The sequence below is a fragment of the Natator depressus genome, chromosome 2 (assembly GCF_965152275.1).
Source record: "Natator depressus isolate rNatDep1 chromosome 2, rNatDep2.hap1, whole genome shotgun sequence".
In the NCBI taxonomy this organism is placed as follows: domain Eukaryota; kingdom Metazoa; phylum Chordata; order Testudines; family Cheloniidae; genus Natator; species Natator depressus.
Window position 1 is genome coordinate 263,535,430 of NC_134235.1, and position 27,510 is coordinate 263,562,939.

Below are 27,510 nucleotides of genomic sequence, written 5' to 3' on the forward strand. Positions count from 1 at the left end.
GGCCTGCACCCTCCTGTCGGTGCCACCGGCTCCTGGTAGCTGAGTGCCCGCTCCCTGTGGAGACCCCCCGGGGGAGCTTGGGCCCTTCTCCTGGTAGCTGAGTGCCAGGTTGCCGGACATGGGCCGTTCCCCGAGGAGCCTGGGGGGGGATGTGGACCATGCCTCGCCCACGCTGCCGGGGCTGCCCGGTGGGAGGAGAGTCTGACCCCGGCTGGCCCCGGCAGGCTGCGGCCCCTCCTGCGGGGCCGGGGAGTTCAGCTGTGCAGCAGGGCGGTGCCTGCCCTATCTGCATCGCTGCGACGGGCACGACGACTGCGGGGACTTCAGCGACGAGCGGGAGTGCGTGTGCCCCCCCGGCGACTTCCAGTGCCCGGACGCGCTGTGCCTCCCGCCGGCCCTGGTGTGCGATGGGAAGAGGGACTGCCCGGCTGGCACCGATGAGGCCTTCTGCCCAGGTGAGCTGCTGGTCCACCACCCCGCGCGGCTCCTCTCCCCCCACGCTGGCTTCCCCCTCTGCTGTGCTGGGGCCACCCACCACCCAGGGGCGACCACCGCCTTGCCAGGCCCGGCCTCGCCCCGCCACCCTGCCGGGACCGTCCTCCACGGCCAGCCACCCCTTCGCCACGGCCGGGATGGCCACCCGCCTCCTCCCCTCAGAGCCCCGCCATGCCGCCGGGCAGGCCCTGGAACGAATGCCGTGCTCCTGAGGGGCCAGGCTGACGGCCCGGGAGCCTGGATGCCCCTGGGGAGCCGAGTGCGGGCAGCAGCGAGAGCGGCCAACCCGCCCACCAATGCGCCTCCCCCTGCCCTGGGGCCTGAGCTGGGAGCTGCCCTCGGCTGGGTGGCCGCGTGTGGCCGGGCAGCCCATCTCCGAATTCTCCCCCTTCAGGCCGGGTGACCTGTGCCCCGGGGCAGCTGCCGTGCCCGGACGGTTCCTGTGTCAGCCGGACGCGGGTGTGCGACGGAGCCTGGGACTGCAGGGACGGCTCTGACGAGAGCCCAGCTCGGTGCCCCCTGCCCGTCACCCTGCCCACGGCGCTGCCCGCGACTCGCCTGCCGCCGGCCAACCGCACCGCCGGTGAGTGGCCAGGGGCCGCTGCGGGGGGGCTGCGGCTTCCGCACTCTGGCCAGTCAGCAGCAGTGGGGCACAGCTCCTCCCCGCTCCCCACTGTGCCCCCCGCCGGGAGCCCCCCCACAGCCAGCGCCCCACCCTGCTCCCCACAGCGCCCCCCGCCGGGAGCCCCCCCACAGCCGGCACCCCGCCCTGCTCCCCACAGCGACCCCCGCCGGGAGCCCCCCCACAGCCGGCACCCCACCCTGCTCCTCACAGCGCCCCCTGCCGGGAGCCCCCCCACAGCCGGCACCCCGCCCTGCTCCCCACAGCGCCCCCTGCCGGGAGCCCCCCCACAGCCGGCACCCCACCCTGCTCCCCACAGCGCCCCCTGCCGGGAGCCCCCCCACAGCCGGCACCCCGCCCTGCTCCCCAAAGCGACCCCCGCCGGGAGCCGCCCCACAGCCGGCACCCCGCCCTGCTCCCCAAAGCGACCCCCGCCGGGAGCCCTCCCACAGCCAGCACCCCGCCCTGCTTCCCAAAGCGACCCCTGCCGGGAGCCGCCCCACAGCCGGCACCCCGCCCTGCTCCCCACAGCGACCCCCGCCGGGAGCCCCCCCACAGCCAGCGCCGCACCCTGCTCCCCACAGCGCCCCCCGCCGGGAGCCCCCCCACAGCCGGCACCCCGCCCTGCTCCCCACAGCGCCCCCCGCCGGGAGCCCCCCCGCAGCCGGCACCCCGCCCTGCTCCCCAAAGCGACCCCTGCCGGGAGCCGCCCCACAGCCGGCACCCCGCCCTGCTCCCCAAAGCGACCCCCGCCGGGAGCCCTCCCACAGCCAGCACCCCGCCCTGCTTCCCAAAGCGACCCCTGCCGGGAGCCGCCCCACAGCCGGCACCCCGCCCTGCTCCCCACAGCGACCCCCGCTGGGAGCCCCCCCACAGCCGGCGCCGCACCCTGCTCCCCACAGCGCCCCCCGCCGGGAGCCCCCCCACAGCCGGCACCCCGCCCTGCTCCCCAAAGCGACCCCTGCCGGGAGCCCCCCCGCAGCCGGCACCCCGCCCTGCTCCCCAAAGCGCCCCCCGCCGGGAGCCCCCCCGCAGCCGGCACCCCGCCCTGCTCCCCAAAGCGACCCCTGCCGGGAGCCGCCCCACAGCCGGCACCCCGCCCTGCTCCCCAAAGCGACCCTGCTGGGAGCCCTCCCACAGTCAGCACCCCGCCCTGCTTCCCAAAGCGACCCCTGCCGGGAGCCGCCCCACAGCCGGCACCCCGCCCTGCTCCCCACAGCGACCCCCGCCGGGAGCCCCCCCACAGCCGGCGCCGCACCCTGCTCCCCACAGCGCCCCCCGCCGGGAGCCCCCCCACAGCCGGCACACCGCCCTGCTCCCCACAGCGCCCCCCGCCGGGAGCCCCCCCACAGCCGGCACCCCGCCCTGCTCCCCAAAGCGACCCCTGCCGGGAGCCGCCCCACAGCCGGCACCCCGCCCTGCTCCCCAAAGCGACCCCCGCCGGGAGCCCTCCCACAGCCGGCACCCCGCCCTGCTCCCCAAAGCGACCCCTGCCGGGAGCCCTCCCACAGCCGGCACCCCGCCCTGCTCCCCAAAGCGACCCCCGCCGGGAGCCCTCCCACAGCCGGCGCCCCGCCCTGCTCCCCAAAGCGACCCCCGCCGGGAGCCGCCCCACAGCCGGCGCCCCGCCCTGCTCCCCAAAGCGACCCCTGCCGGGAGCCCCCCACAGCCGGCACCCCGCCCTGCTCCCCACAGCACCCCCCGCCGGGAGCCTCCCCCCAGCCGGCACCCCGCCCTGCTCCCCAAAGCAACCCCTGCCGGGAGCCGCCCCACAGCCGGCACCCCGCCCTGCTCCCCACAGCGCCCCCCGCCGGGAGCCCCCCCACAGCCGGCACCCCGCCCTGCTCCCCACAGCGCCCCCTGCCGGGAGCCCCCCCACAACCAGCACCCCGCCCTGCTCCCCAAAGCGACCCCTGCCGGGAGCCGCCCCACAGCCAGCACCCCGCCCTGCTCCCCACAGCGCCCCCCGCCGGGAGCCCTCCCGCCAGCCGGCACCCTGCCCTGCTCCCCAAAGCGACCCCTGCCGGGAGCCCCCCCACAGCCGGCACCGCACCCTGCTCCCTACAGCGCCCCCTGCCGGGAGCCCCCCCACAGCCGGCACCCTGCCCTGCTCCCCACAGCAACCCCTGCCGGGAGCCCCCCCACAGCTGGCACCGCACCCTGCTCCCCACAGCGCCCCCTGCTGGGAGCTCCCCCCACAGCTGGCACCCCGCCCTGCTCCCCACAGCAACCCCTGCCGGGAGCCGCCCCACAGCCGGCACCCCACCCTGCTCCCCACAGCGACCCCCGCCGGGAGCCCCCCCCACAGGCGGCAACCCGCCCTGCTCCCCACAGCGACCCCTGCTAGGATCGAGGCGTTGGCGCTGTCGTGGGCAGTGAGCAGGGGACGAGGCTGCCGCTGGGTCCTCTCCCCGGGGTCTCCCTGTAGGAAGCCCCTCCCCCCTGCAGGACCGAGCCCTGAGGGCTCCCGCGGTCTCCCCTCACAGCGCCCCCGTGTGGCCGCTACGAGTTCCGCTGCGGCAGCGGGGAGTGCACGCCGCGCGGCTGGGTGTGCGACGACGAGGCCGACTGCCTGGACGGCAGCGACGAGCTGGTGTGCAACCGGACCTGCGGCCTGGACCAGCACACGTGCGCCGTCAGCGCCGAGTGCATCCCCTACGGGCAGCTGTGCGACGGCATCCCCCAGTGCCGGGACCAGTCCGACGAGAGCACCGACAACTGCGGTGAGCCCAGCGCCGGCTCCAGCCCCGCCCGACCCAGCCCGCGCCCCCGGGGCCTTTCCTCCTCTCCTCGCCTTGTCCCTAGCCTCCCCGCCCCGGGGCCCCTGTGACCCCCTGCAGGATTGCTCCCCCTGTTCCTCTCCCCCCTCCCAATACCTGCTGTCCAGCCCCCCGACCCCAGCTGCACAGCTCCCCCGTTTGGTCCGTCAGGTGAGTGGCCAGGGCGTGGCCGGGAGTGTGCCGTGGCTTTGGCACCCTGGCCAGTCAGCGCCAGTGGGGAGGACGTTTCAGTCCCTCTGCTCTGAGCCCCTCCGTCAATGGTGACGGGGCCCCACGGAGCTGGCACAAAGTGCCCTGCTCTGTGCTGGCTGCTGACCCATGCCCAGCCCGGTGCCGGCTACGCCGACTGGTCAGAGCTGCACTCGGAGACGGTGGGGCTCTCCGGGGCAGACAAGGCCGCGGAGGGTCCCCTCTGCCAGAGCCCAGCTGACCACGGACCCCGCGTCTGGCGAACGTGCAGAGTGAGCCGAGGGCACGTGGTGAGTCCTCAGTGCGGGCCAGCCACACCTATGCCTTGGGCTCCCTGGTGTAACCCTCCGGAACCGGCCAGCTTTGGGCCCCTCCCGCCCCCCTCCCTGAGCCGGGCTCCGATTCAGGCACAGAGCCAAGCCCGCTGAGTGGGCAAAAGGCTCCATTCGCTGCCCTGGGCCCTGCCCAGCCACTTTCCACTCTAGCTGCAGGGCCCCACATGGTGACATCGACAGGCCTGGCTTCGGTTCCCACTGACGACCCAGCCAGGGGCTGGTCACGCAGGCAAGCTCCCCCCAGCCCCAGGCAGCGGCAGACACCGCACCTGCCTGCACCCCTGGTGCTGGCCAGGGTGGTCCTGCCCCTTCCCCCCCGTGCCCCAGAGCAGGGTCACTGATCTCCCTTCCTTCCCTGGCAGGATCCACCGAGATCCCACCCTGCCCGGGGCTCTTTGTCTGCAACAACCGCATGTGCGTGAACGTCTCCCGGGTGTGCGACGGCTCGCAGGACTGCCCCCAGGGCGAGGACGAGCTGGCCTGCGGTGAGAGCGGCTGGGGGGGCGGGGGGCATCACACAGGCCTGGGGCGCTCCCAGCAGCACATCTGTTGGGATGGGGGCTGCTCCAAGCCCTGCATAGGCTGAACACGTGGGGCGGTGAATGGCAGGGTGACGGGACGGTTGGTCTGAGCCAGCACAGGGGGGCCATGGGGCTATATAGGCACATTGATCAGAGCTTGTACTGCAGGGAGGCAACGATGCCAAACTACAGGGACCCGTGGCTGTGATGGGCACGGGGGGAGTGGGCGGAGGGCCGAGGCCATGACGGGCACGGGGGGAGCAGGCGGAGGGCCGTGGCCATGACAGGCGTGGGGGGGAGCGGGCAGAGGGCTGTGGCCATGACGGGCATGGGGGGGAGCGGGCAGAGGGCCGTGGCTGTGATGGGCACGGGGGGAGCGGGCACAGGGCTGTGGCCATGACGGGCACAGGGGGGAGCAGGCAGAGGGCCGTGGCTGTGACGGGCATGGGGGGAGCGGGCGGAGGGCAGTGGCTGTGACGGGCATGGGGGGAGTGGGCAGAGGGCCATGGCTGTGACGGGCATGGGGGGAGCGGGCGGAGGGCCGTGGCCATCATGGGCACGGGAGGAGTGGGCACGGGGCTGTGGCCATGACGGGCACGGAGGGAGCGAGCGGACGGCCGAGGCTGTGACGGGCACGGGGGGAGTGGGCGGAGGGCCGTGGCTGTGACGGGCACGGGGGGAGCGGGCAGAGGGTCATGGCTTTGATGGGCAGATCCCCTGGGCCTCTCACTGCCCCCCATTGGCCCCCCTGCAGACCATCACGTCCCACCTGGCGAGAGGAACCAGACGGTGGGGCCCTGCACCGAGTACTCGTGTGCTGAAGGCAAATGCATCCCCTTTAAGCAGGTATGGCTGGGGCTGGGGGCTGAGGGGGGGCAGTGCCCCTGTCGGGGGCTCCAAGACGCTGGTGTGTGCGGCTGCTGGCCCAGCCCTGCCCCGGCTACACTCCCCTGCCTGCGGGGCTGAGAGGTGCTGGCCAATCGGGTCTGGGCAGGTCTGCATGGCAGAGCTCCCCTCTGGCTAGCGTCCAGGGAGGAGGAAGGAGCAGTGCCCCGGGTGAGCTGGGCCCTGTGGGCATAGACTCCCTGCTTCAGCCCTGTGCCCTGGCCCGAGACATGTGAGCTCCCTGGAAGCAGTGCCCAGGCTGCCCCCTCCTGTCCCCTGTGCCTGCCTCAGTGCTCCCCCCCGCCTCTGTCTGCACCGCCCTCCCCTGGCCAAGGGTCGTCTCGCTCCCCCTCTCGCCATGCTCCCCTCGCCAACGCATCACACCCCTGGCACCCGGCAGCCTCATCCCCAACCACTGAGAGAGCCTGGGGGCTGCTGCGCCAACCTCCTCTGCCCCCCGCCAGCCTGCCAGGCATGCCTAGCCCTGCATCTCCCTTCCTGGCTCTTCCTTCCCTGCCTGCCACTCCCCGGCAGGGCAGAGCCGGCTGGATCCTAACAGCATCGGACTGCTGCGCCACCCAGCCCTTGCCTCCTGGTGCCAGTCCAGAGTGCCCCCTCGTGCCCGCTGCTCTGCCCTGTGTGCATTCAGCTCATAGGGTCCTCCTTACACCGGCTGGTCTCTGCTTCCCTCACCTGCCCATACTGCCTGCCCTGCCCTCCCCCTGTCCCCTTCCCTCGCCTCTGCTTTCCTCACCTGCCCATACTGCCTGCCCTGCCCTCCCCCTGTCCTCTGTCCCCTTCCCTGGTCTCTGCTTCCCTCACCTGCCCATACTGCCTGCCTTCCCCTGCCCTGCCCTGTCCCCTGCTGTCACAGAGTGTGGGGGAGTCAGGGCCCTGCACCCCCCACTTCCTGCGATTCCCCGGGACTCTCAGCCAGCCAGTAACACAGAGGTTTATTAGATGACAGGAACACGGTCCAAACCAGAGCTTGTAGGTACAGAGAACACGACCCCTCAGTCAGGTCCATCTTGGGGGGTGGGGAGCCCAGACCTCGGTTCTGGGCCTCCCTCCGTTTCCCCAGCCAGCTCCAAACAGAAACCCCCTCCAGCCGTCTCCCCCAGCCACAGCCCCCGGCTCCTCCTCCAGCCTTTGTCCAGTCTCCGGGCAGAAGGTGTCACCTGGCCCCAGCCCCCTCCTGGGCTCAGGTTACAGACTCAGGTATCCTTCCTCAGTCAAGTCACCCCCTTATTTCCCAGCACCATCCAGTATCAGTGCAGACAGTAAACTAGTAAAACTCCCATGCAACATTCCCAGGTTAATACTCCCTGCTCCGTCGCACCTCTTCCCTTCGCTGCTCTCTGCTTCCCTCACCCACCCATACTGCCTGCCTTCCCCTGCCCTGCCCTCTCCCTGTCCCCTGCTCCCTTCCCTCGTCTCTGCTTCCCTCACCCACCCATACTGCCTGCCTTCCCCTGCCCTGCCCTCTCCCTGTCCCCTGCTCCCTTCCCTCGTCTCTGCTTCCCTCACCCACCCATACTGCCTGCCTTCCCCTGCCTTGCCCTGCCCTCTCCCTGTCCCCTGCTCCCTTCCCTCGTCTCTGCTTCCCTCACCCACCCATACTGCCTGCCTTCCCCTGCCCTGCCCTGCCCTCTCCCTGTCCCCTGCTCCCTTCCCTCGTCTCTGCTTCCCTCACCCACCCATACTGCCTGCCTTCCCCTGCCCTCTCCCTGTCCCCTGCTCCCTTCCCTCGTCTCTGCTTCCCTCACCCACCCGTACTGCCTGCCTTCCCCTGCCTTCCCCTGCCCTCTCCCTGTCCCCTGCTCCCTTCCCTCGTCTCTGCTTCCCTCACCCACCCATACTGCCTGCCTTGCCCTGCCCTGCCCTGCCCTCTCCCTGTCCCCTGCTCCCTTCCCTCGTCTCTGCTTCCCTCACCCACCCATACTGCCTGCCTTGCCCTGCCCTGCCCTGCCCTCTCCCTGTCCCCTGCTCCCTTCCCTCGTCTCTGCTTCCCTCACCCACCCATACTGCCTGCCTTCCCCTGCCCTGCCCTGCCCTCTCCCTGTCCCCTGCTCCCTTCCCTCGTCTCTGCTTCCCTCACCCACCCATACTGCCTGCCTTCCCCTGCCCTGCCCTCTCCCTGTCCCCTGCTCCCTTCCCTCGTCTCTGCTTCCCTCACCCACCCATACTGCCTGCCTTGCCCTGCCCTGCCCTGCCCTCTCCCTGTCCCCTGCTCCCTTCCCTCGTCTCTGCTTCCCTCACCCACCCATACTGCCTGCCTTCCCCTGCCCTGCCCTGCCCTCTCCCTGTCCCCTGCTCCCTTCCCTCGTCTCTGCTTCCCTCACCCACCCATACTGCCTGCCTTCCCCTGCCCTGCCCTGCCCTCTCCCTGTCCCCTGCTCCCTTCCCTCGTCTCTGCTTCCCTCACCCACCCATACTGCCTGCCTTGCCCTGCCCTGCCCTGCCCTCTCCCTGTCCCCTGCTCCCTTCCCTCGTCTCTGCTTCCCTCACCCACCCATACTGCCTGCCTTCCCCTGCCTTGCCCTGCCCTCTCCCTGTCCCCTGCTCCCTTCCCTCGTCTCTGCTTCCCTCACCCACCCATACTGCCTGCCTTCCCCTGCCTTGCCCTGCCTTCCCCTGCCCTGCCCTGCCCTCTCCCTGTCCCCTGCTCCCTTCCCTCGTCTCTTATTCCCTCTCCCACCCATACTGCCTGCCTTGCCCTGCCCTGCCCTCTCCCTGTCCCCTGCTCCCTTCCCTCCTCTCTGCTTCCCTCACCCACCCGTACTGCCTGCCTTCCCCTGCCCTCTCCCTGTCCCCTGCTCCCTTCCCTCGTCTCTGCTTCCCTCTCCCACCCATACTGCCTGCCTTCCCCTGCCTTCCCCTGCCCTCTCCCTGTCCCCTGCTCCCTTCTCTCGTCTCTGCTTCCCTCACCCACCCATACTGCCTGCCTTCCCCTGCCTTGCCCTGCCCTGCCCTCTCCCTGTCCCCTGCTCCCTTCGCTGGTCTCTGCCTCCCCCGGGCCTTTCCTGGCCCCGTCACTGTCGCCCCCCATCTCTGTGCGTCTCTGCCTCTCCCAGGGCGGCTCAGTGTGTCTCCCTGCAGGTGTGTAACGGGCTGGCGGATTGCGCCGATGGCAGCGAGGCCTCGGGCTGGCTGCCCTCGGATGAGCGGGACTGCGGGCTCTGGAGCCCCTGGGCCCCGTGGAGCACCTGCAGCCGGTCCTGTGGGACGGGCTTGCAGATCCGCAGGCGGGTCTGCACCAGGCGGGCCAACGACGTTCTGCGCCACTGCCACGGCGAGGAGACGCAGGCCCAGCAGTGCTTCGCCGTGGCCTGCCCAGGTGAGACGGGCTGGGGGGGTGTGCACAGCCGGGCGCGGGGCAGACAGAGGGGTGTGTGTACAGCCAGGCGCAGGGCAGACAGAGGGGTTGTGCACAGCCGGGCGCGGGGCAGACAGAGGGGTGTGTATAGCCGGGCGCGGGGCAGACAGAGGGGTGTGTGTACAGCCGGGCGCGGGGCAGACAGAGGGGTGTGTGTACAGCCGGGCGCGGGGCAGACAGAGGGGTTTGTGCACAGCCGGGTGCGGGGCAGACACAGGGGTGTGTATAGCCGGGCGCGGGGCAGACAGAGGGGTGTGTATAGCCGGGCGCGGGGCAGACAGAGGGGTGTGTGTACAGCCAGGCGCAGGGCAGACAGGGGTGTGTGCACAGCCGGGCGTGGGGCAGACACAGGGGTGTGTGCACAGCCGGGCGTGGGGCAGACAGAGGGGTGTGTATAGCCGGGCGCGGGGCAGACAGAGGGGTTTGTGCACAGCCGGGCGCGGGGCAGACAGAGGGGTGTGTGTACAGCCGGGCGCAGGGCAGACAGAGGGGTTGTGCACAGCCGGGCGCGGGGCAGACACAGGGGTGTGTGTACAGCCAGGCGCAGGGCAGACAGAGGGGTGTGTGCACAGCCGGACGTGGGGCAAACAGAGGGGTTTGTGCACAGCTGGGCGCGGGGCAGACAGAGGGGTGTGTGTACAGCCAGGCGCAGGGCAGACAGAGGGGTTTGTGCACAGCCGGGCGCGGGGGAGACAGAGGGGTGTCCGTACAGCTGGGATTGGGGCATAGGAGTGTCCATACATCAGGGCGTGGGGTGGACAGAGGGGTGTCCATGCAGCCCCATGTGAGGCAGACAGAGGGGTGTCCATACATCTGGGCGTGGGGCAGACAGAGGGGTGTCTGTGCAGCCCCATGTGAGGCAGACAGGGGGGTGTCCGTGCGGCCCCGTGTGAGGCAGACAAAGGGGTATCCATATGGCCGGGCATGGGGCAGACAGGGGTGTCCGTACAGCTGGGGGAGGGGCAGGCAGAGGGGTGTCCATACAGCCGGGTGCGGGGCAGACCGAAGGGGATGTGTCAGGAATCACTGCAGCCCGACGTGGGCAATGGGGTCGCTGCAGCCCCACGCGGGCGATACGGGGGATACTCCAGCCTGGTGCAGTGCGTGGGCAGGGCCGGTCCCACCAGCCCTCTCCCCTCTGTGCCCTGCAGTGGACGGTGCCTGGAGCGAGTGGGCAACGTGGGCGAACTGCACCCAGGACTGCCGCGGGGTGGTGGTGCGGCGCCGGGAGTGCATCGCGCCCCGGAACGGGGGCCGGCACTGCACCGAGCTGCCCGGAGCCTCGCCCAGCACGCTGGAGATCAGTGAGTCCGTGGGGCTGCGGCTGGGGTCCCCTGCTCTGGGCACGGCCGGCATCCACACTGGGGAGCAGCTCTATGGGGCAGAGCAGCTCTCTGTGCTTCCCCACGGCCTGGCACTCGGCTGAGCCCACAGACGCCGTCTGTCGTAGATCCTTCCCTGCTGCCAGGGGCCTGCTGGCCAGGCTACCCTGCCCATGAGTGGGGATCAGGGGCCCTCGGCCCCCCAGAGCCGCTGTGCGTTGCTGTTGGCCCCGGAGCTCCCTCTGCTGGGGGGGGTTGCTACGATGCTGCCACCATGGCCCAGAACAGCTGCTCCTGGCGGCCGGCTCCCGAGAGGGTCGAGCCCAGCCTGGCACCTCTGCCTCGTCCCTGGAGCTCCCAGGGCTGGGCCGCGGGTGGTGGGGGCTGGTGGGCCTGGGTTTGGTGCCAGGGCAGCCCCGAGTGAACTAACCGCACTCCCTGGTCTCTCTCTGCAGAGGCCTGCCAGCTGGAAGGCTGCCTCAACGCCACCGCCTGCCCCGCAGGCCTGGTGCGCAGGCCGTGCGCCCCGTGCCCCATGGCCTGCGCCGATCTGGCCAGCAAGGGCAAGTGCAAGAGGGACAGGCCCTGCAGCCCAGGTAGGGCCATGTGGGGGGCTAGGTGGGAGGGCCACGAGGGGCGGGAGCCGGGTTGGAGGTGTCACGGAGTCCCCGGGCGATGCTCTGGATCTGCTCCCTTCGAAGCCAGTCAGGACTCTGGGGAAGTCTCCTTTCTGGGAGCAGCCTGTCTGCAGGACACACAGCTCACCCGGCTTCCACCTTCCTGGGTCTGACCTCAGAGCCTTCAGCGTCCTCTGCCCCTTTGTGCACTTCCCACAGCGAGTCCACTCATGCGGGGTCCTGGGGAAGCCAGAGGGTCCTGCCCCCCAACTCCGCAGTCAGACGGGACTCTCAGCCAGCCAGTAAAACAGAGGTTTATTAGACGACAGGAACATGGTCTAACACAGAGCTTGTAGGTGCAGAGAACAGGACCCCTCAGCTGGGTCCATTTTGGGGGGCAGTGAGCCAGACAACCACGTCTGCCCTTCACTCCATGTCCCCAGCCAGCCCCAAACTGAAACTCTCTCCAGCCCCTCCTCCTCTGGGCTTTGCCCTTTCCCGGGCCAGGAGGTCACCTGATCCCTTTGTTCTCCAACCCTTTAGCTCTCACCTTGCAGGGGGGAAGGGCCCAGGCCGTCAGTTGCCAGGAGACAGAGTGTCGGCCATTTACGTACACTGACCCTTTGCTCTGCAACAGTTACACCCCCTTATCCCACTGCCTAGAGACTTAAGAACTGCATAGGGGAAACTGAGGCACCCCTACAGTATTCAGAGGAAACATTAAGAACAGTCCCACTTCATCACAGGAGAGCTGTGAGGGGGTGGGTGAGAGTGGGTGTGGGCTGGGGGCTGGGTGGGAGGGCCGCGGGGGGTCCAGTGGGTGGGCACTGCCTCTGCCTGGCGGCACTCCCTGCCCACGTACCCTCAGGCAATGGTTTTACATCCATAACTGATGCAGCGAGCCCAGAGGTGCCGCGTCTCAGCCCTGGCACAAATTAACCACGGGTACTGGGTGTCGCTCAGTGCCAGTGTTACTGTAGCCATGGGTGGGGTCCCCATGGAGATCCCTCTGCCCTATAGAGTGGTGGGGCAAAGCTGCTCTGACCCCTCCGGACAACCCAGGGCCCATCCCTGCTGGGGCCCGGCTGGGCGTCTGCGTGCCTGGCAGTGGGGCTGAGGGAGCGTGTGCCCTCACCCGCCCTCTGTGCTGCCCCCCCGCAGGCTGCTGGTGCCCGGAGGGGCTGGTGCTGGACAGCGAGCAGCAGTGCGTGCGCCCCCGGGAGTGCCCCTGCCTGGTGGAGGGCGTGCGCCACTGGCCCGGCCAGCTGGTGAAGGTGAACTGCCGCATCTGCGCCTGCCAGGACGGGCAGATGAAGCGGTGCCGGCAGAACCCCGAGTGCACTGGTAGGTGGGGCTGGGCCCCGGCCCCCCCGGCCCCCCCATTCCCGAGCCTGCGGGTGGCTGGTTCCTGGCTGCCTGCGTCCCGCTGCCCCTGGCCGCCAGGGCTGGGCGGGGTGTTAGCCGATGGCCAAGGATGTTTGGTGAGGTGCCAGCTATGCCCATTTTATACCATCCGTGACTTTAACCGCTAGGATGCACTGTCCCTTCGCGGCGGGCAGCCCGGGCTAGGCTGACGGATGCCCCAAGGTCCTAAACACCCGTGACTTTAACTGCTAGAGCTCAGAGCTCCTTCGCAGCGGGCAGTCAACACTGACTGACAGGTGCCCCAATGGCAGCACTAAGAGCCTCTCCACACCCGTGACTTTAACTGCTAGAGCTCAGAGCTCCTTCGCAGCGGGCAGTCAGGATTGACTGACAGGTGCCCCAAGAGTTTGCCCCGTGGAGGCGGCACAACTCAACGCTAGGCTCTTAGTACTCTCACCTAATGGCCAGGCTTTATAGCCAAAACGGCTGAGGTTCTTTAATTGTGTTGGCTGCTTTACAGTAAACCAGAGAAACAAGTCAGGCTTATGCATAAATGGTTACCAAAATTTATTAAACTAGATTCTAATCATGTGGTTACAAAATTGCTAGTGCCTACTTATTTAAATGTAGAGATGTTACACACACAAACAAGTTACAAAACTGAAGCTACAATCCCAAAGAAAGAAAACAAAGTCTAGAGCTCTATTTCAAAATATGGGTACACTAAAGATAGGAGATCAGGTGTGGGTGCTTCTTACCCTCCTTGCATCTCTCGATTCCAGCGGTGCCAAGCCAGGATCGGTCACTCAATTCCGCGGAAAGACGAATAAGGGACAAGGCTTAGGGACCCTCTTAGCTGCAGAAGCCTTGGGAGGCTGTCACTTATCTGACCAGCAGATAGATAGTGAAAAGCACTCAAAAATCATGGTGCTGTAGGTCCCCTACTTATACCTCTGTACTCCTTTATTCTCTTTCTCCTTTCTTATGCCAAATTGGGGCTGGTCTGTCTGGGCGACGCCAGCTCTCGCAAGAGTAGTTTACACTTGCAAGGGAGAGAAACAATAAGTTTCGACTACTGGACATTCCTTTTATTAGGGTAAATATTTTCCCACCTAGGATGTTGGGGTGTGTGCATCACGCTATTTAGTAGGGGCTAAGAGCCATGTCTGTCACAGCGCCTCTGCCTGCTGTGAGCCTAATCGTTGTATATGTTCCCAGAGGCACATTGTAGCAGCACACCTGTGCTTCTCACAGCTTCAAAGGCTGTGCTGAATTTATGTTAAGTGCCCTGTTGTTTTGTCTCCCTTGTGTTCCCAGCAATGCTGGTCTGAGGGGGTGGGGCTGGCTGTCTGGCTACAGCGGGGACAGCAGTGCTGGAGGCTGTGGGGGCTCGTCTCAGCCCCCTCCCCGTGTCTGTCTCTAGTTAACTGCGGCTGGTCGGCCTGGTCTCCCTGGGGCGAGTGCCTGGGCCCCTGCGGCGTGCAGAGCATCCAGTGGTCCTTCCGCAGCCCCAACAACCCCAGCAAACACGGCAACGGGCGCCAGTGCCGGGGCATCTACCGCAAGGCCCGCCGGTAAGCGGAGGGGCGGCTCCTGCCCCCTGCACAGGGGCTTCTGGGGGGGATGGGGGGAAGTTTTGCCATTTTGAGGGGCTCCACCAGGGCAGCTGCCATGTCAAGTCCAGCCCCTCTCTGGAGGGTCTCGGCCTGGGCTGGGTTAGTTCAAAGGAGCCTCTGAGCATCAACCCTGGGCGGTGGGCATGGGACAGGGGCCCGGCAGGGGGTAAGTGTTACCCACACACTCCAGGGCACCCCCTTGGGTTCCTAGGGCTCAGGGCGCAACCCGGCTGATTTAGGCACCCCCACCCTGACCCAGTTCCTGGGGCTCCGGGCGTACTCCTCTGCGGGTTTGCAGGGCCTTTTACCAGAGAAAGAGCCTTACACAGTAATAGCCTTCTCCCGTTTATTAACACTCACCAGCCAGAATGCACACACTGCACACACCGTGCCAGGCTCGCCCGGCCCCATCAGCCAGGGGGACTTTCCCAGCTGGCCAGGCAAGGTCAGTCTCGTCTGGGTCGTGCTGAGGATTCTTAGGCTGTGTCCGGGGGGTGAATTCTTCTTCCAGGTCCTTCCTTCTTCTTCTCCTTCTCTTCCCTTTGCCTTTCTTTTTCCTTCCCAGCTCTTCTCCTTCTTGGACCCCAGTTTATATAGTGAGACTTGAGTCCTGCTTCGCTGTACCTTCACCAATCATTTCACTAAAGTATTACAAAATCATTCTCTGACCAATCCTAACATACAGCAAAATCATTCGTTACCCCGTCAGACCCCACCGCCTTGGTTGATTTAAATCTTGTAAAATTAATTATGCAACAGACAGAAACAATCAAAGAACCAGACACAGACCAGACAGATAAACTATAGAGAAGTGGGGACCATAAAGGCAAAACAATAAAGCAGGGATTTCACACTGCAACTGTTGATAAGTGATTCCTTGCCAGACAGACTGCTGCCACAGGAAGTTTTCTTTAACCATCGTAAGAGGCTCCTTGCTTATCTGGTGACGGTGGGTGCTGTTAGGAGGCACCTTCTTCACAGCCCGCCATGACATTGGTTTGGTACCATTCAGATGGAATGTGGGGCTGTGACTTTCTGCTTCTTGGCTCATGGCAGCTTCTCTCCTAATATGGCTGCAGACAAAGGCCTCAGACTTTACATATGGGGACTGAGGGCTGGGTACTGTACAGTGGGCTCTGGGTATGGGGCTGAGTGTGGGCACCGGGCTCTGGGCATGGGGGCTGGAGTGGGCACAGGGTGCCGAGTATGGAGTTGGGGGTGGGCAGTGGGCTCTGGGTAGGGGGCTGGAATGGGCACTAGGCAAGGGCTTCTGGGTAGGGGTAGGAGCTGTGCAGTGGGCTCTGGGTAGGGGTCTGGGCACTGGGCAGTGGACTCTGGGTAGGGGGCTGTGGTGGGCAGTGGGATCTGGGTAGGGGGCTGGGGTGGGCACTGGGCAGTGGAATTTCGGGGTGGGAACTGGGCTGTGGGTAGGAGACTGGGGTGGGCACCGGGCAGTGGGCTCTGGTAGAGGGCTGAGGTGGGCTCTGTGGGTGGGCACCGGGCAGTGGGCTCTGGGTAAGGGGCTGGGGGAGGGCTTTGGGCTCTGGATAGGGGGTTGGGGTGGGCACTGGGCAGTGGACTCTGGTAGAGGGCTGAGGTGGGCTCTGGGGGTGGGCACTGGGCAGTGGGCTCTGGGTAGGGGGCTGGGGGAGGGCTTTGGGCTCTGGGTAGGGGGTTGGGGTGGGCACCGGGCAGTGGGCTCTGGTAGAGGGCTGAGGTGGGCTCTGGGGGTGGGCACTGGGCAGTGGGCTCTGGGTAGGGGGCTGGGGGAGGGCTTTGGGCTCTGGGTAGGGGGTTGGGGTGGGCACCAGGCAGTGGACTCTGGTAGAGGGCTGAGGTGGGTTCTGGGAGTGGGCACCGGGTAGTGGGCATTAGGTGCCAGGCACTCTAATCAGGGGACTGGACTTTAAGCCTCAGTCCTTCCCCGCTGGTGCTGAGCCACAGCCAGCTCTAACCGTGCCCCTCTGCCTGCCCCTCCCCGTGCAGGTGCCAGACAGATCCGTGTGAGGAGTGCGAGCACCACGGCCGGTCGCACGCCATTGGCGATCGCTGGCGATCGGGGCAGTGCCAGGTGTGCCAATGCCTGCCCAATCTGACAGTGCAGTGCTCCCAGTACTGCCCGTACAGCACCGTGGGGTGCCCAGAGGTGAGCCCGGCACCCAGCCCTGCCCTCTGAGCTGGGGGAGGGAGGCCCGGTCAGCCCTGGGGGTGCAGCCCCAGCTGGTAGGAGCTTGCGTTGCTGGAGAAGGGCCTCTGGCCCCGGCTGGGGAACCCTTTGGCAGGGGATAGCACCGTGGGTTGGGGGGGGTAGGGCGAGGCTGGGGGTTCATGGGGATTTAACGGGTTGTCACGGAGTCCCCGGGCGATGCTCTGGAACTGCTCCCTACGAAGCCAGGCAGGACTCTGGGGAAGTCTCCTCTCTGAGCAGCCTGTCTGCAGGACACACAGCTCACCCGGCTCCACCTTCCTGGGTCTGACCTCGGAGCCTTCAGCCTCCTCTGCCCCTCCGGGCGCTTCCCACAGCGAGTCCGCTCAGGCGGGGTCCTGGGGAAGCCCGAGGGTCCTGCCCCCCAACTCCACAGTCAGACGGGACTCTCAGCCAGCCAGTAACACAGAAGGTTTATTAGACGACAGGAACATGGTCTAACACAGAGCTTGTAGGTGCAGAGAACAGGACCCCTCAGCTGGGTCCATTTTGGGGGGCAGTGAGCCAGACAACCACGTCTGCCCTTCACTCCATGTCCCCAGCCAGCCCCAAACTGAAACTCCTTCCAGCCCTGCCCTGCTCTGGGCTTTGTCCCTTTCCCGGGCCAGGAGGTCACCTGATTCCTTTGTTCTCCAACCCTTTAGCTCTCACCTTGCAGTGGGGAAGGGCCCAGGCCATCAGTGGCCAGGAAACAGGGTGTTGGCCATTCTCTGTGTCCAGACCCCTGCACACACCTGCTTTCTAGGGCTCTGCAATGATCATACACCCTTATCCCACCCCCTAGATACTTAAGAACTGCCTAGGGGAAACTGAGGCACCCCCACACTATTCAGAGGTAACATTAAGAACAGTCCCGCTTCGTCACACGGGTCTGGGCGTGACCCTCCCATGACGTCTCCAGCTCAGTGCAGAGCTGGTTGGAGCCCACAAGTCTTTGTGCCCCATTGGGGGCTGGGACACTCAGCAAGGGGCTGCCCGAACCCACCCCCTCCCCTGCAGCGCCCCCCGCAGGGGCTGTCATGGAGCCCGGCTGGCCCTGCAGCATGGGCACTGGGCTGGCAGCCCGGAGAGCTGCGGTTAGTCCGTGGCTCCGGGCTCAGGCTGGTTCCAACCGTCTCTCGGCACAGGGGCGGGCGCTGGTGGAGGGCAGGGGTGAGTCCTGCTGCTACTGCACTGAGGCGGGTGAGTCCTGCGCTGGGGGAATCCGGGGGGCGCTTAGGCCATGGCGCGGGGCACAGGAGGGGAGGGACTCTCACAACTCATGCCCCAGCCAGTCCTGGCAATGCCCCTCCATCCCAACCTGGAGCCCCCCCATGCCGATGCCCCTCAGACCTGACCCACAGCCCCCCAGTCGCCTGTGCTGGTCCGGGCAGAGCGTGGGCTGCCCCAGCGTGGGGCCGGCCATGGGGCGGGTTCTCCAGCCCCCCCCCGGGGCTCTCCTGGGATGTGCCGCCCCTTTCCCCTGGGATTGAAGGCAGCAGGGAGCCCGGCCCCTGGAGGGCGAAGGGAGGTACATGGGGGACTCCTGCCCCCAGGGCTGTGTGGGGACGGCCGGTGTGGGGGAGCTGGGAGGGGATCTCCCGAGCACGCACGGCTCCAGGGCAGGGCCCGCGGCGTGTCTGGCACAGAATCGAAGGGACCGAGGCAGAAATCCTGTCGCCCTGCTCAGGTGAGAACCGGACCAGCGCGCCTGCTGTCCAGACGGCCAGGCCCCCGGGCCCCACCCTGGCCAGCCCGGCTGCCTCCACCAGCCCTCCTCTCGTCACCTTCCCGCTGCCCCCTCTCGGAGGTAAGTCCTGACTCCACGGGCCCCCAGGAGCGCCCCCCGGGCAGTGTGGGGGGTTCACTTGGACAGAGGCCGGCAGGGCCTCTGGGATGGACTCGGCGTGGCCGGGTCAGTCTCTGATTCCCAGCACAGGGCAGGGGCATCTCCTGAGTCGGGCTCTGCTGCCAAGCCCCCTCCGCCCGGCCCGCCTGCCTCTGGCCCAGCGTGCACAGCAGCGCCCGTGACCCCCGTCTCTGTCCGCCAGATCGGTGCTACGGCCCCCTGGGCTTGGCCTCCTTACCGGACAGCTGCTTCACAGCCTCCTCCCAGCAGCCGGAGAACCCTGCCCACGCCGGGCGCCTCAATTACGTGCTGCCGGGCTCGGACCTGCAGGGCTGGGGGCCCCAGGCAGAGGTGTACCAGGAGCTGGTCTCCAAGCCACCCTACCTGCAGCTGGATCTGCTGGAGCCCAGGAACCTCACAGGTAGGTGCCTGGCCTGGGTTGCTCGTGCAGTGAACACACTCCAACCCCCGGCCTTCCCTGGCTTCCGGGGGGCGCAGGAGACCCCAGAGCCCCAGGGCAGTGCTGGGGGGCGGGTGCCATGCTGCCCATCCTCTGCTGCTCGGTGCCCTGCGCTGGCTCTCCACACTCTGGGCTGGGCAAAGTGCGGTGCCTCTTCAGAGCCCTCAGCAGCCCAGGACCCGGTTACCTCCTGGGCCACCTGTATCCCTAAGAAGACATGGGTCACCCGGACCTTCCCGAGCCGGGGCATCATCCTCAGCCCTGGGCTGTTGGCCGTGGGACTCCCTGCCACTGGACAAGAGGCTGAGCCATACGGCAGGCCAGTCCAGGGCTGGCAACGCTGGCTCATGCTCTTCAAGTGAGCGGGCTGGGGACGATCCTTGGAGCCGTCTCCACACGATCTTTAGCAATCCCGACAGACCGACCATGTGGCGCTCTGCAGCCGGGGTGCCAGGCCCTGCCGGGCTGGCGTCAGACCCACCCCGCCATAGCCCTGCTGCCGAGGGGCAGCTCTCAGCTCACAGGCTGGTGCTGATTCCTGGGGCTCCCCGGCCCGTACCCCGGAGAGCCCCGTGTCCCTGCAGGGGCCCTGAGCTGTGCTGTGTTCTCCTCCCCCAGGGGTGGTGGTGCAGGGGGCAGGCTCCTCGGACGCCTACGTTACCAGCTTCCTCCTGCAGTTCAGCATGGACGGGCTGAGGTGGCACGAGTACCGGGAGGTCTCTGCAGACACCCAGCCGGAGCCCAAGGTACCTCCCTGAACCAGCCCCCCAGCAGCCGTGTGGTGGTGTGCGGTGGGAGGTTGGTTTGGACGCTGTCACAGATCCACCGGCCCGGTGCTCCCCCTTAGGGTCACGCTCCCTCGCTGGCGTAAGCCCCTGGACACCCCCCTCCCCCCGCCTCGTGGAACCGCACCTCTGAGCCTTCAGCCCCCTGCTTCCCACCATGAGCGCACTCGAATCGCACCCCTGGGAGGCTTGCACCCCCACAGGGAGCAATGACCCCGACCTCTTCAGACTCTCGGCCAGCGGGGTAAGAGCAGGAAGGTTATTCGACGTCTGGACGCCACCTGTCCTAGACCTTCCGTGGTTAGCACAGAGAAGGGGAACGTTACAGCAGGGTCCAGCGGGGTATGTCCAGAACCCAGGTGGGCTCAGAATCCTCTGTAGAGTCCCCTCCCCCCAGTCCAGAAGTGTGTCTCCAGCTGCCCATAACCCAAGGTCATCACCCCCCTACGTCCTCAGTCTTTGTTCCTCTTCTTCCCCGACAAGCAGGGCTACCCGGTCTCCTTCTGACTCACTCTTGTTCCCTGGCTTCCTGCAGAGGACCAGGGTCGTCAGTAGCTAGGTAACAAATTGCTGGGCCATTGTCTGGATCCAGGCCCCACCTGGATCTCTGGATTCTTCTGCAAAGAAAACACCTTTCGCCCCTCTCCTCCCCACCTAGTTACTCATGCAGCGCATAGGGGAAACTGAGGCACGCACAATATGCGTACAAAATATTCTGGAAAAATCCCCCTTCATCTCAGGAGTCTGCACCCCTGGTGGCGTATGTGAGGTGGTGGCTGTGTGAGCCCGTGGATATGCAGGAACTTCTGTGCGTGCGTGCATTTGTGTGTGTGTGTGCATGCTTGGGGTGTGTGCGTGTGTGTGTGTTTGGGGGAGTGCATATCATAGAATCATAGGACTGGAAGGGACCTCGAGAGAGCATCTCGTCCAGTCCCCTGCACTCATGGCAGGACTAAGTATTATCTAGACCATCCCTGACAGGGGTTTGTCCAACCTGCTCTTAAAAATCTCCAGTGACAGGGACTCCACAACCTCCCTGGGCAATTTATTCCAGTACCTAACCACCCTGACAGGTCGGAGGTTTTTCATAATGTCCAACCTAAACCGCCCTGGCTGCAATTTAAGCCCATTGCATCTTGTCGTGTCCTCAGAGGTTAAGAAGAACAATTTTTCTCCCTCCGTCTTGTAACAACCTTTTATGTACTTGAAAACTGTTCTCATGTCCCCTCTCAGTCTTCTCTGCTGCAGACTAAACAAACCCAATTCTTTCAATCTTTCCTCATAGCTCATGTTTTCTAGACCTTTACTCAATTTTGTTGCTCTTTTCTGGACTTTCTCCACATGCATGTGCATATATTTGGCATGTGTGTGTGTTTGGGGCGTATGCATGTATGTTTGGGGCATGTGCATGTGTTTGGGGCATGTGCGTGTGGTCGGAGGTGTGTATGTGTGTGTTTGGGGCATGTGAATGTGTTGGGAGGTGTTTGGGGTGTGCATGTGTGTTTGGTGTGTGTGTGTGTGTTTGGGGCATGTGCGTGTGTTCAGGGTGTGTGTGTGTGTGTGTGATTGGGGCGTGTGCATGTGTTGGGAGGTATTCAGAGGTGTTTATGCATGTGTTTCGGGTGTGTGCATGTGTTGGGAGGTGTTTGGGGTGTGCATGTGTGTTTGGGGTGTGCATGAGTGTGTTTTGGATGTGTGTGTCTGCGTGTGTTTGGGGCGTGTGCATTTGGGTGTTCGGGGTGTGTGCATGTGTGTTTGGGGCATGTGCGTGTGTTTGGGATGTGTGTGTATGTGTGTGTTTGGGGCATGGGCGTGCATGTGTTCGGGGCATGTGCATGTGTTGGGAGGTGTTCAGGGCATGTGCGTGTGTGTGTTTGGGGCGTGTGCGTGTGTTGGGAGGTGTTTGGGGCGTGTGTGTGTGTTTGGGGCGTGTGCATGTGTTGGGAGGTGTTTGGGGCGTGTGTGTGCGTGTTTGGGGCGTGTGCGTGTTTGGGGCGTGTGCGTGTGCAGGGCGTGCATGTGTGTGGGAGGTGTTTGGGGCATGTGTGTGCATGTTTGGGGCGTGTGCGTGTGCGGGGCATGCACGAGGCGTGTGGGGCTGAGCCGGCCGGTCGCTCCCCCTGCAGCTGTTCCTGGGGAACGCCGACGACTCCACGCCGGTGGTGAGGACGTTCCAGCGCATGGTCCGTGCCCGGCACGTCCGCATCCTCCCCCACGACTTCCACCACGGGATCTTCCTGCGGGCCGAGCTGCTGGGCTGCGAGAGAGGTACCGCGCCCTGGCCCCTCGCGGGGCGGCGGGGGCGGGGAGGTGGGGGGGCCAGGGGGCAGGTGCGGTGAGGGCGCCCCCTGGGGTTGGGGGCTTGGTTTCTCAGGGCAGGCGCGTCTCCTGGGACTGACCTGGAATTGCCTCACCCCCCCGACCTGCTCTTCCGCCTTCCCTGCCCCCCAGTGCCCCCTGTGCCACCTGGGGCACCGACTGCACCACCGGGCCGGAGGCCCTGCCGGACTGGTGAGTTCCAGTGCCGCAACGGACGCTGCGTCCCCGCTGGGCCCCGCGGCGCCGTGTGCGACGGAGTCGACGATTGTGGAGACTTCTCGGACGAGCTGCGCTGCGGTGAGCGGGGGGCCCAGCCCGGGGGGCAGGGCGGGGCCGGGGCCAACCCTGCAGGGCTCAGGGAGCGTCCTGGGGACTCAGTTGCACCGTTCCACGCTGGCTGGGCAGTGGCTGTGGCTGTTGAACAGCTGCTGCAGGCCTCCCCGGAGGGGGCAGCATCTTCGTGCTGGGGCAGCGAGCTTTGCAAACCACCCCCGAGGCAGCTGCAGCTCAGGTCTGGGCCTTCGAGTCCCGTCCGATCAGCCGCCGCCTCCCAGCCCAGAGGGGGCTGCCTTTCTGTGGTGGCAGAGCAGCGCCCACAGGCAGTTCGCACGGTCAGTTCAGACCAGGCGCTCGGAGCTGCAGCCACATGCTAGAGCGGGAGGGCCGGGGCTAGGGCTGCCAGGCACAGGAAATGTCCCCCCAGGCCTTGGTCTGGAGCCTGGGAAAGGCTGAGCCCGGCTGGCCTGTGCAGCCTCTGCTCCCGTGCCTGCTCGGAGAGCTCCCCCGGCCTGCTTACCAGCCCCGACTCCGTGCCCCCTCACAGGGACAGCCCCATCCGTGGGGCCCTCCGCCCCCTGGCGCTGCCCCCTCTCCCACTTCCACTGCGCGCTGTCTGACGGCTGCATCGACGCCTCCCGGCGGTGCGACGGCGTCGCCGACTGTCCGGACGGCACCGACGAGGCCGGCTGCGGCGCCCTGCCCGGGAGCGCGGTGCCCCCTGCCAGCACAGCCAGGTACCATGTGGGGCAGAGGTGGGGGGGCTGCCTGGACCCTTGTGACGAGGCCTGTCGGAGACAGGGATGTGTCACGGAGACAGCTGGCGGGCGTACAGTGAGGGGAGCAGGGCAAGTCCTGTCGGCCCATCCTGGGGTCAGCATTGGAGCGAACCCTGCTGCCTGCCCCCAGGCCTGAGCTGTGGGGCACCAGCCCTGCCGCTGGGAGGAGATTCTCCAACTTGATCCATCCCAATACCCCACCCAGGGACCCAGCCCCCCAGTTCCAGCCCCCGTGACCCCTGGTGTACCCTACCACTCCCCAGGCCCCACTGGCCAGCATGGGTGTGTTGCCCTGTGCATCCCTGGCTCTGCAGGGATCTCCCTGGGGGGCTGGTTTGATGCCCCCTCCCGGGAGCCATGCCCTGAATCACTCCCCAGCATGGCGGAGCTGAGCGGGCAGGCCTGGGGTGGGGGTTCCCCCAGTGCAGTGGAGAGGGGCTGCCCCATGACCCGGGATGGGAGGCCCCCGGCGGCAGCTTTCCAGCAGGGGCAACACTAATTCATCCCTTTGCTCTGGTTCTTTCAGCAGCTGGGCCCCCGGGCAGCCCTCGCCACCCACCCAGGAGGTGAGAGAGCCTGCAGCGGGGCGGGAAGGGAGGGGGAGTCTTGCAGCTGCCCTGTTAGTGTGTTAATGACCTGTCCCCACGTCCCCCCAAGCCCTGCCTGGCTGGGCTGCCACCGAGCTGGGGACCTCTGCAGAAGGGCAGGACCCTGTGTAACGAGGCTGGTTCTGGCGGGGCCCAACGGAGAGTGCCAGTTCAGGACAAATTGCTTCAAGCCGGGCAGTTGCAGCCCAAGGCTGGGGTTTCTGTGCACACCAAGGCAAACCAGCCAGACAGAGAAGACTTCGGTCTCACCCCACTGGCTAACCACAAGTCACACAAGCGATTCCCTCAGACACTCCAGTTTCCCAGTATCACCACCAGGGCCACTCGTTATGGGGACGAATGGTTATGAAAACCAGTACCCCAGTAAAAGAAAAAAGGTTCCCTCGATCCCAAAGGACCAAGCCCCAGACCCTGGTCAATACACAAGTCAGATCTTACCCACAAATCACGCTGTTGCCAATCCTTTAGAATCTAAAATCTAAAGGTTTATTCATAAAAGGAAAAAGATAGAGATGAGAGCTAGAATGGGTTCAATGGAATCAATGACATCCAGCCATGGCAAAGTTCTTGGTTCAGGCTTGTAGCAGTGATGGAATAAACAGCAGGTTCAAATCAAGTCTGTGGAGAACATCCCCCGCTGGGATGGGTCATTCAGTCCTTTGTGTAGAGCTTCCATTTGTAGTGAAGTGCCTCCAGAGGCAAGAAGCAGGACTGAAGACAAGATGGAGATGGGGCATCAGCCTTTATAGACTTTTCCAGGTGTAAGGACCCCTCTGTGTTCTTACTGTGGAAAATTACAGCAAAATGGAGTTTGGAGTCACATGGGCAAGTCCCTGCATACTTTGCTGAATCGCAAGGTGTGTCTGCCTTCTCTCAGTGGGTCAGTTGTGTCACTGATGGTCCCTAATGGGCCATCCAGCAGGCTGGGCAGAGCTGACACCAACCTGTCTGCGGTGTCACCCAGAAGCACAGCACACGTTTGAACTACAGACAGGATAGAGCCAATATCATGTTGGCTCTATCATAACTTTAACTACAAAAACGATACACAAATATAGACAGCATCATCCTAACCAGCCAACCATCATCTGGTCTGAGACACCCCTTTATACAAGATTTGGTGCCACTACAGGACCTTGCTTGCAACAATGATCTATACGGTCCCAGATTATGTCAATTACGTCACAGCCCCAACGCAAAAGTGATGCAGGAGGGGATGGCACAAACATCTCTGACTGCATCCCAAGAGCTCCCCATCCTGGGGTCTGTCTCATTACAGCTTGTACTGGGTTCGAAGCCGTACCAGGGTATCACGGAAATGGTTTGCCAAAGTCATGGTCAATAACGTGATTGAGTCTCTTTACAAACTCATGGTAAAACCTGGGTTAGAACAATAGTGGATTGGATCTGCCCTTGCATCGTGGTTCCTGCAGGTCTCATGTGATCTTGCCAAGAGCTAAAGAACATAGCTACTTTAGCCATACAAGCTCTGGCAAATGTGTGGAACCCAATTAACATCACGTCAATGTAGATATTAATGTTGTCCATAGTACAGGAATCTTGGCAGTTAGCCGTGAAAGCAATAGGGTAGTGTGCCTCAGTTTCCCTTTTCATACAGCACATCAGGTCTGGAATGTCTTTTTCCCTGTGAAAAGTTCCAGTACTGTTTACAGGCATTAACTGTGAAACATCAGTATAACAAGGCCTTTTATCACAAAGTGTGTTCTCATGTATTCCTTTTAACATGTTCAAAGGTTTTTTCAAAAGATAAGGCACAATGGACATTTTTACAGTTCTTGGTAATAGCAACACATTAGTTACAAGAATTACCGTGAGAAACAACAACACATTCATTGCATGTGTCCGTTTACAATCAGTTTTGTCATGCCCCACCTTTGGCTCAACACTATTGGGGTTTGGGCCTTTTAGGGTCAGCCTGTGGCTTCCCTTTGCAGAATTAAGGTCTCTCTTTCCTTCCCTTCCTGAAGGATCAAACCCGGATTTCTCTGGCGTAACCGAATTCACTGGCTGATTGGGCCTGCTCTCTGTGCTAACAGCTATTAGCGAGTCCTCCTTCTCCCTGCCAGCCAAGTAATTTGCATTACCACAGGCAGGAGCCAGTTCCCCAGTTCTCAGATCCTTAGCTGCTACTGATCTCAAGGCTAGACTCTGTCTTAAAGAGATTCCATCCATTTTCACTGACAAGCCAGACTCAAAGCTCTGTTGTTCTTCCCTCACCAACCTCTGCTTCCACCTGGAGTCAGATGTTAAGTTCACTGAGAGATTGCAAGTCATATCCAAAGTGTCCGGAGAGGAGAGTAAACCTGCCCTCCCCTGCATTCTCCAGAGATCAGCTGCCCAGCTGTTCTGCTCTGCAGACTCCGCTCCCCACTCTTCCCTCTGAACCTGAGACACCCCAGTTGACCCCCTTTGTACAAGATTAGGTGCCACTACAGGACCTTGGTTGCAACAATGATCTATACGGTCCCAGATTATGTTGATAACGTCACACCCTGTGCGGGGAGGGGGAGTGGATGGCTGCAGGGCTGGGGGAGGGGGAAATGAATGGCTGTCGATGGGGGAGGGTCCCAATCTCTTGGTGCCCAGGGCTGCGGGTGGGTCACAGGCTGGCACCTGACTGGCCATATGGGGGGAGGAGCGGCCGGACAGAGCAGCTGGTGGCAGGAGGGGTAACGGCTCTTTCCCTGTGTTGCAGGTGTCCCAGGGCACAGAGGGCTGGCTATTCCCTGGAGACATCCTCCCCACCCCCACAGGTACTGCCTTCCCACACTCATGGGGGGCTGTCACAGAGTCCCCGGGCGATGCTCTGGACCTGCTCCCTACGAAGTCAGGCAGGACTCTGGGGAAGTCTCCTTTCTGCGAGCAGCCTGTCTGCAGGACACACAGCTCACCCGGCTCCACCTTCCTGGGTCCGACCTCGGAGCATTCAGCATCCTCTGCCCCGCCCTGCGCTTCCCACAGCGAGTCCACTCAGGCGGGGTCCTGGGGAAGCCAGAGGGTCCTGCCCCCCAACTCCGCAGTCAGACGGGACTCTCAGCCAGCCAGTAAAACGGAAGGTTTATTAGACGACAGGAACATGGTCTAACACAGAGCTTGTAGGTGCAGAGAACAGGACCCCTCAGCTGGGTCCATTTTGGGGGGCAGTGAGCCAGACAACCCCGTCTGCCCTTCACTCCTCGTCCCCAGCCAGCCCCAAACTGAAACTCCCTCCAGCCCCTCCTCCTCTGGGCTTTGTCCCTTTCCCAGGCCAGGAGGGCACCTGATTCCTTTGTTCTCCAACCCTTTAGCTCTCACCTTGCAGGGGGGAAGGGCCCGGGCCATCAGTTGCCAGGAAACAGGGTGTTGGCCATTCTCTGTGTCCAGACCCCTGCACACACCTGCCCTCTAGGGCTCTGCAACGATCATACACCCTTACCCCACCCCCTAGACACTTAAGAACTGCCTAGGGGAAACTGAGGCACCCCCACACTATTCAGAGGAAACATTAAGAACAGTCCCACTTTGTCACAGGGGCCCTCCTGGGGTTACCCGCTGCGGGGGAGGGGACACAGGGGCGCATGTGGGGGCACGGCTGCTCTGAGCTGCCCCATCTCCCTGCAGGTCCCTGCAGCGAGCCGCTGGGCCTGGACGACGGCAGGATCCGCTACCAGCAGCTGAGCGCCTCCTCCCACCGGGACAGCAACCCCCCGGACGCCGGGCGCCTCAACATGGTGCCCAACATGTGAGCAGCCCCCGCCGCGTGACCAGCCCCTCCTGCCAGGGCCTGGGGGTGGGAATGGGGGGGAGGGCCCCTCCTGCCAGCGGACACAGGTCCCCCGCAGTGGCTGGAAGGAGATGGGCACGGTCAGGCTGGCAGGAGGGGAACTGACCCTGGGACGTGGTGGATTCTCCGTCCCCGAAAGGCTCTGCCCAGCCAGCGCCTGGACCAGCGGCAGGGGTTAGCTCAGGGCGGTCCAAGCCGATCCCAGGGGTCCGTCTCAGGTGACGTCTGTGGCGTGAGTGAGGGCTGGGGTCCCCGCTCGTCCAGCCGGGCTCACACCAGCCCGTGTCGAGCTCACGCCAGCCGGAACAGCTGTGCAGCCGCGGCAGCAGGGCGAGTGCATCC

The 27,510-nt window shown here is 64.8% G+C and overlaps 1 protein-coding gene across 1 annotated transcript in view; it reads left to right on the top strand.

Moving 5' to 3' along the window:
- Positions 1 to 27,510, top strand: part of LOC141981967 (SCO-spondin-like) — a 122,936-nt gene that overhangs the window by 29,465 nt on the left and 65,961 nt on the right. Inside the window, exons 28-48 of the mRNA XM_074943582.1 lie at positions 225 to 455; positions 890 to 1,078; positions 3,604 to 3,840; positions 4,784 to 4,906; positions 5,697 to 5,788; positions 8,927 to 9,164; positions 10,355 to 10,507; positions 10,981 to 11,121; positions 12,304 to 12,486; positions 13,931 to 14,081; positions 16,110 to 16,269; positions 17,457 to 17,511; positions 17,999 to 18,118; positions 18,360 to 18,578; positions 19,236 to 19,363; positions 21,529 to 21,670; positions 21,854 to 22,018; positions 22,545 to 22,734; positions 23,303 to 23,342; positions 26,101 to 26,158; positions 27,006 to 27,126. Coding sequence (XP_074799683.1) covers positions 225 to 455; positions 890 to 1,078; positions 3,604 to 3,840; positions 4,784 to 4,906; positions 5,697 to 5,788; positions 8,927 to 9,164; positions 10,355 to 10,507; positions 10,981 to 11,121; positions 12,304 to 12,486; positions 13,931 to 14,081; positions 16,110 to 16,269; positions 17,457 to 17,511; positions 17,999 to 18,118; positions 18,360 to 18,578; positions 19,236 to 19,363; positions 21,529 to 21,670; positions 21,854 to 22,018; positions 22,545 to 22,734; positions 23,303 to 23,342; positions 26,101 to 26,158; positions 27,006 to 27,126 — 3,136 coding nt within the window. The remainder of the gene's footprint in view (positions 1 to 224; positions 456 to 889; positions 1,079 to 3,603; positions 3,841 to 4,783; positions 4,907 to 5,696; positions 5,789 to 8,926; positions 9,165 to 10,354; positions 10,508 to 10,980; positions 11,122 to 12,303; positions 12,487 to 13,930; positions 14,082 to 16,109; positions 16,270 to 17,456; positions 17,512 to 17,998; positions 18,119 to 18,359; positions 18,579 to 19,235; positions 19,364 to 21,528; positions 21,671 to 21,853; positions 22,019 to 22,544; positions 22,735 to 23,302; positions 23,343 to 26,100; positions 26,159 to 27,005; positions 27,127 to 27,510) is intronic.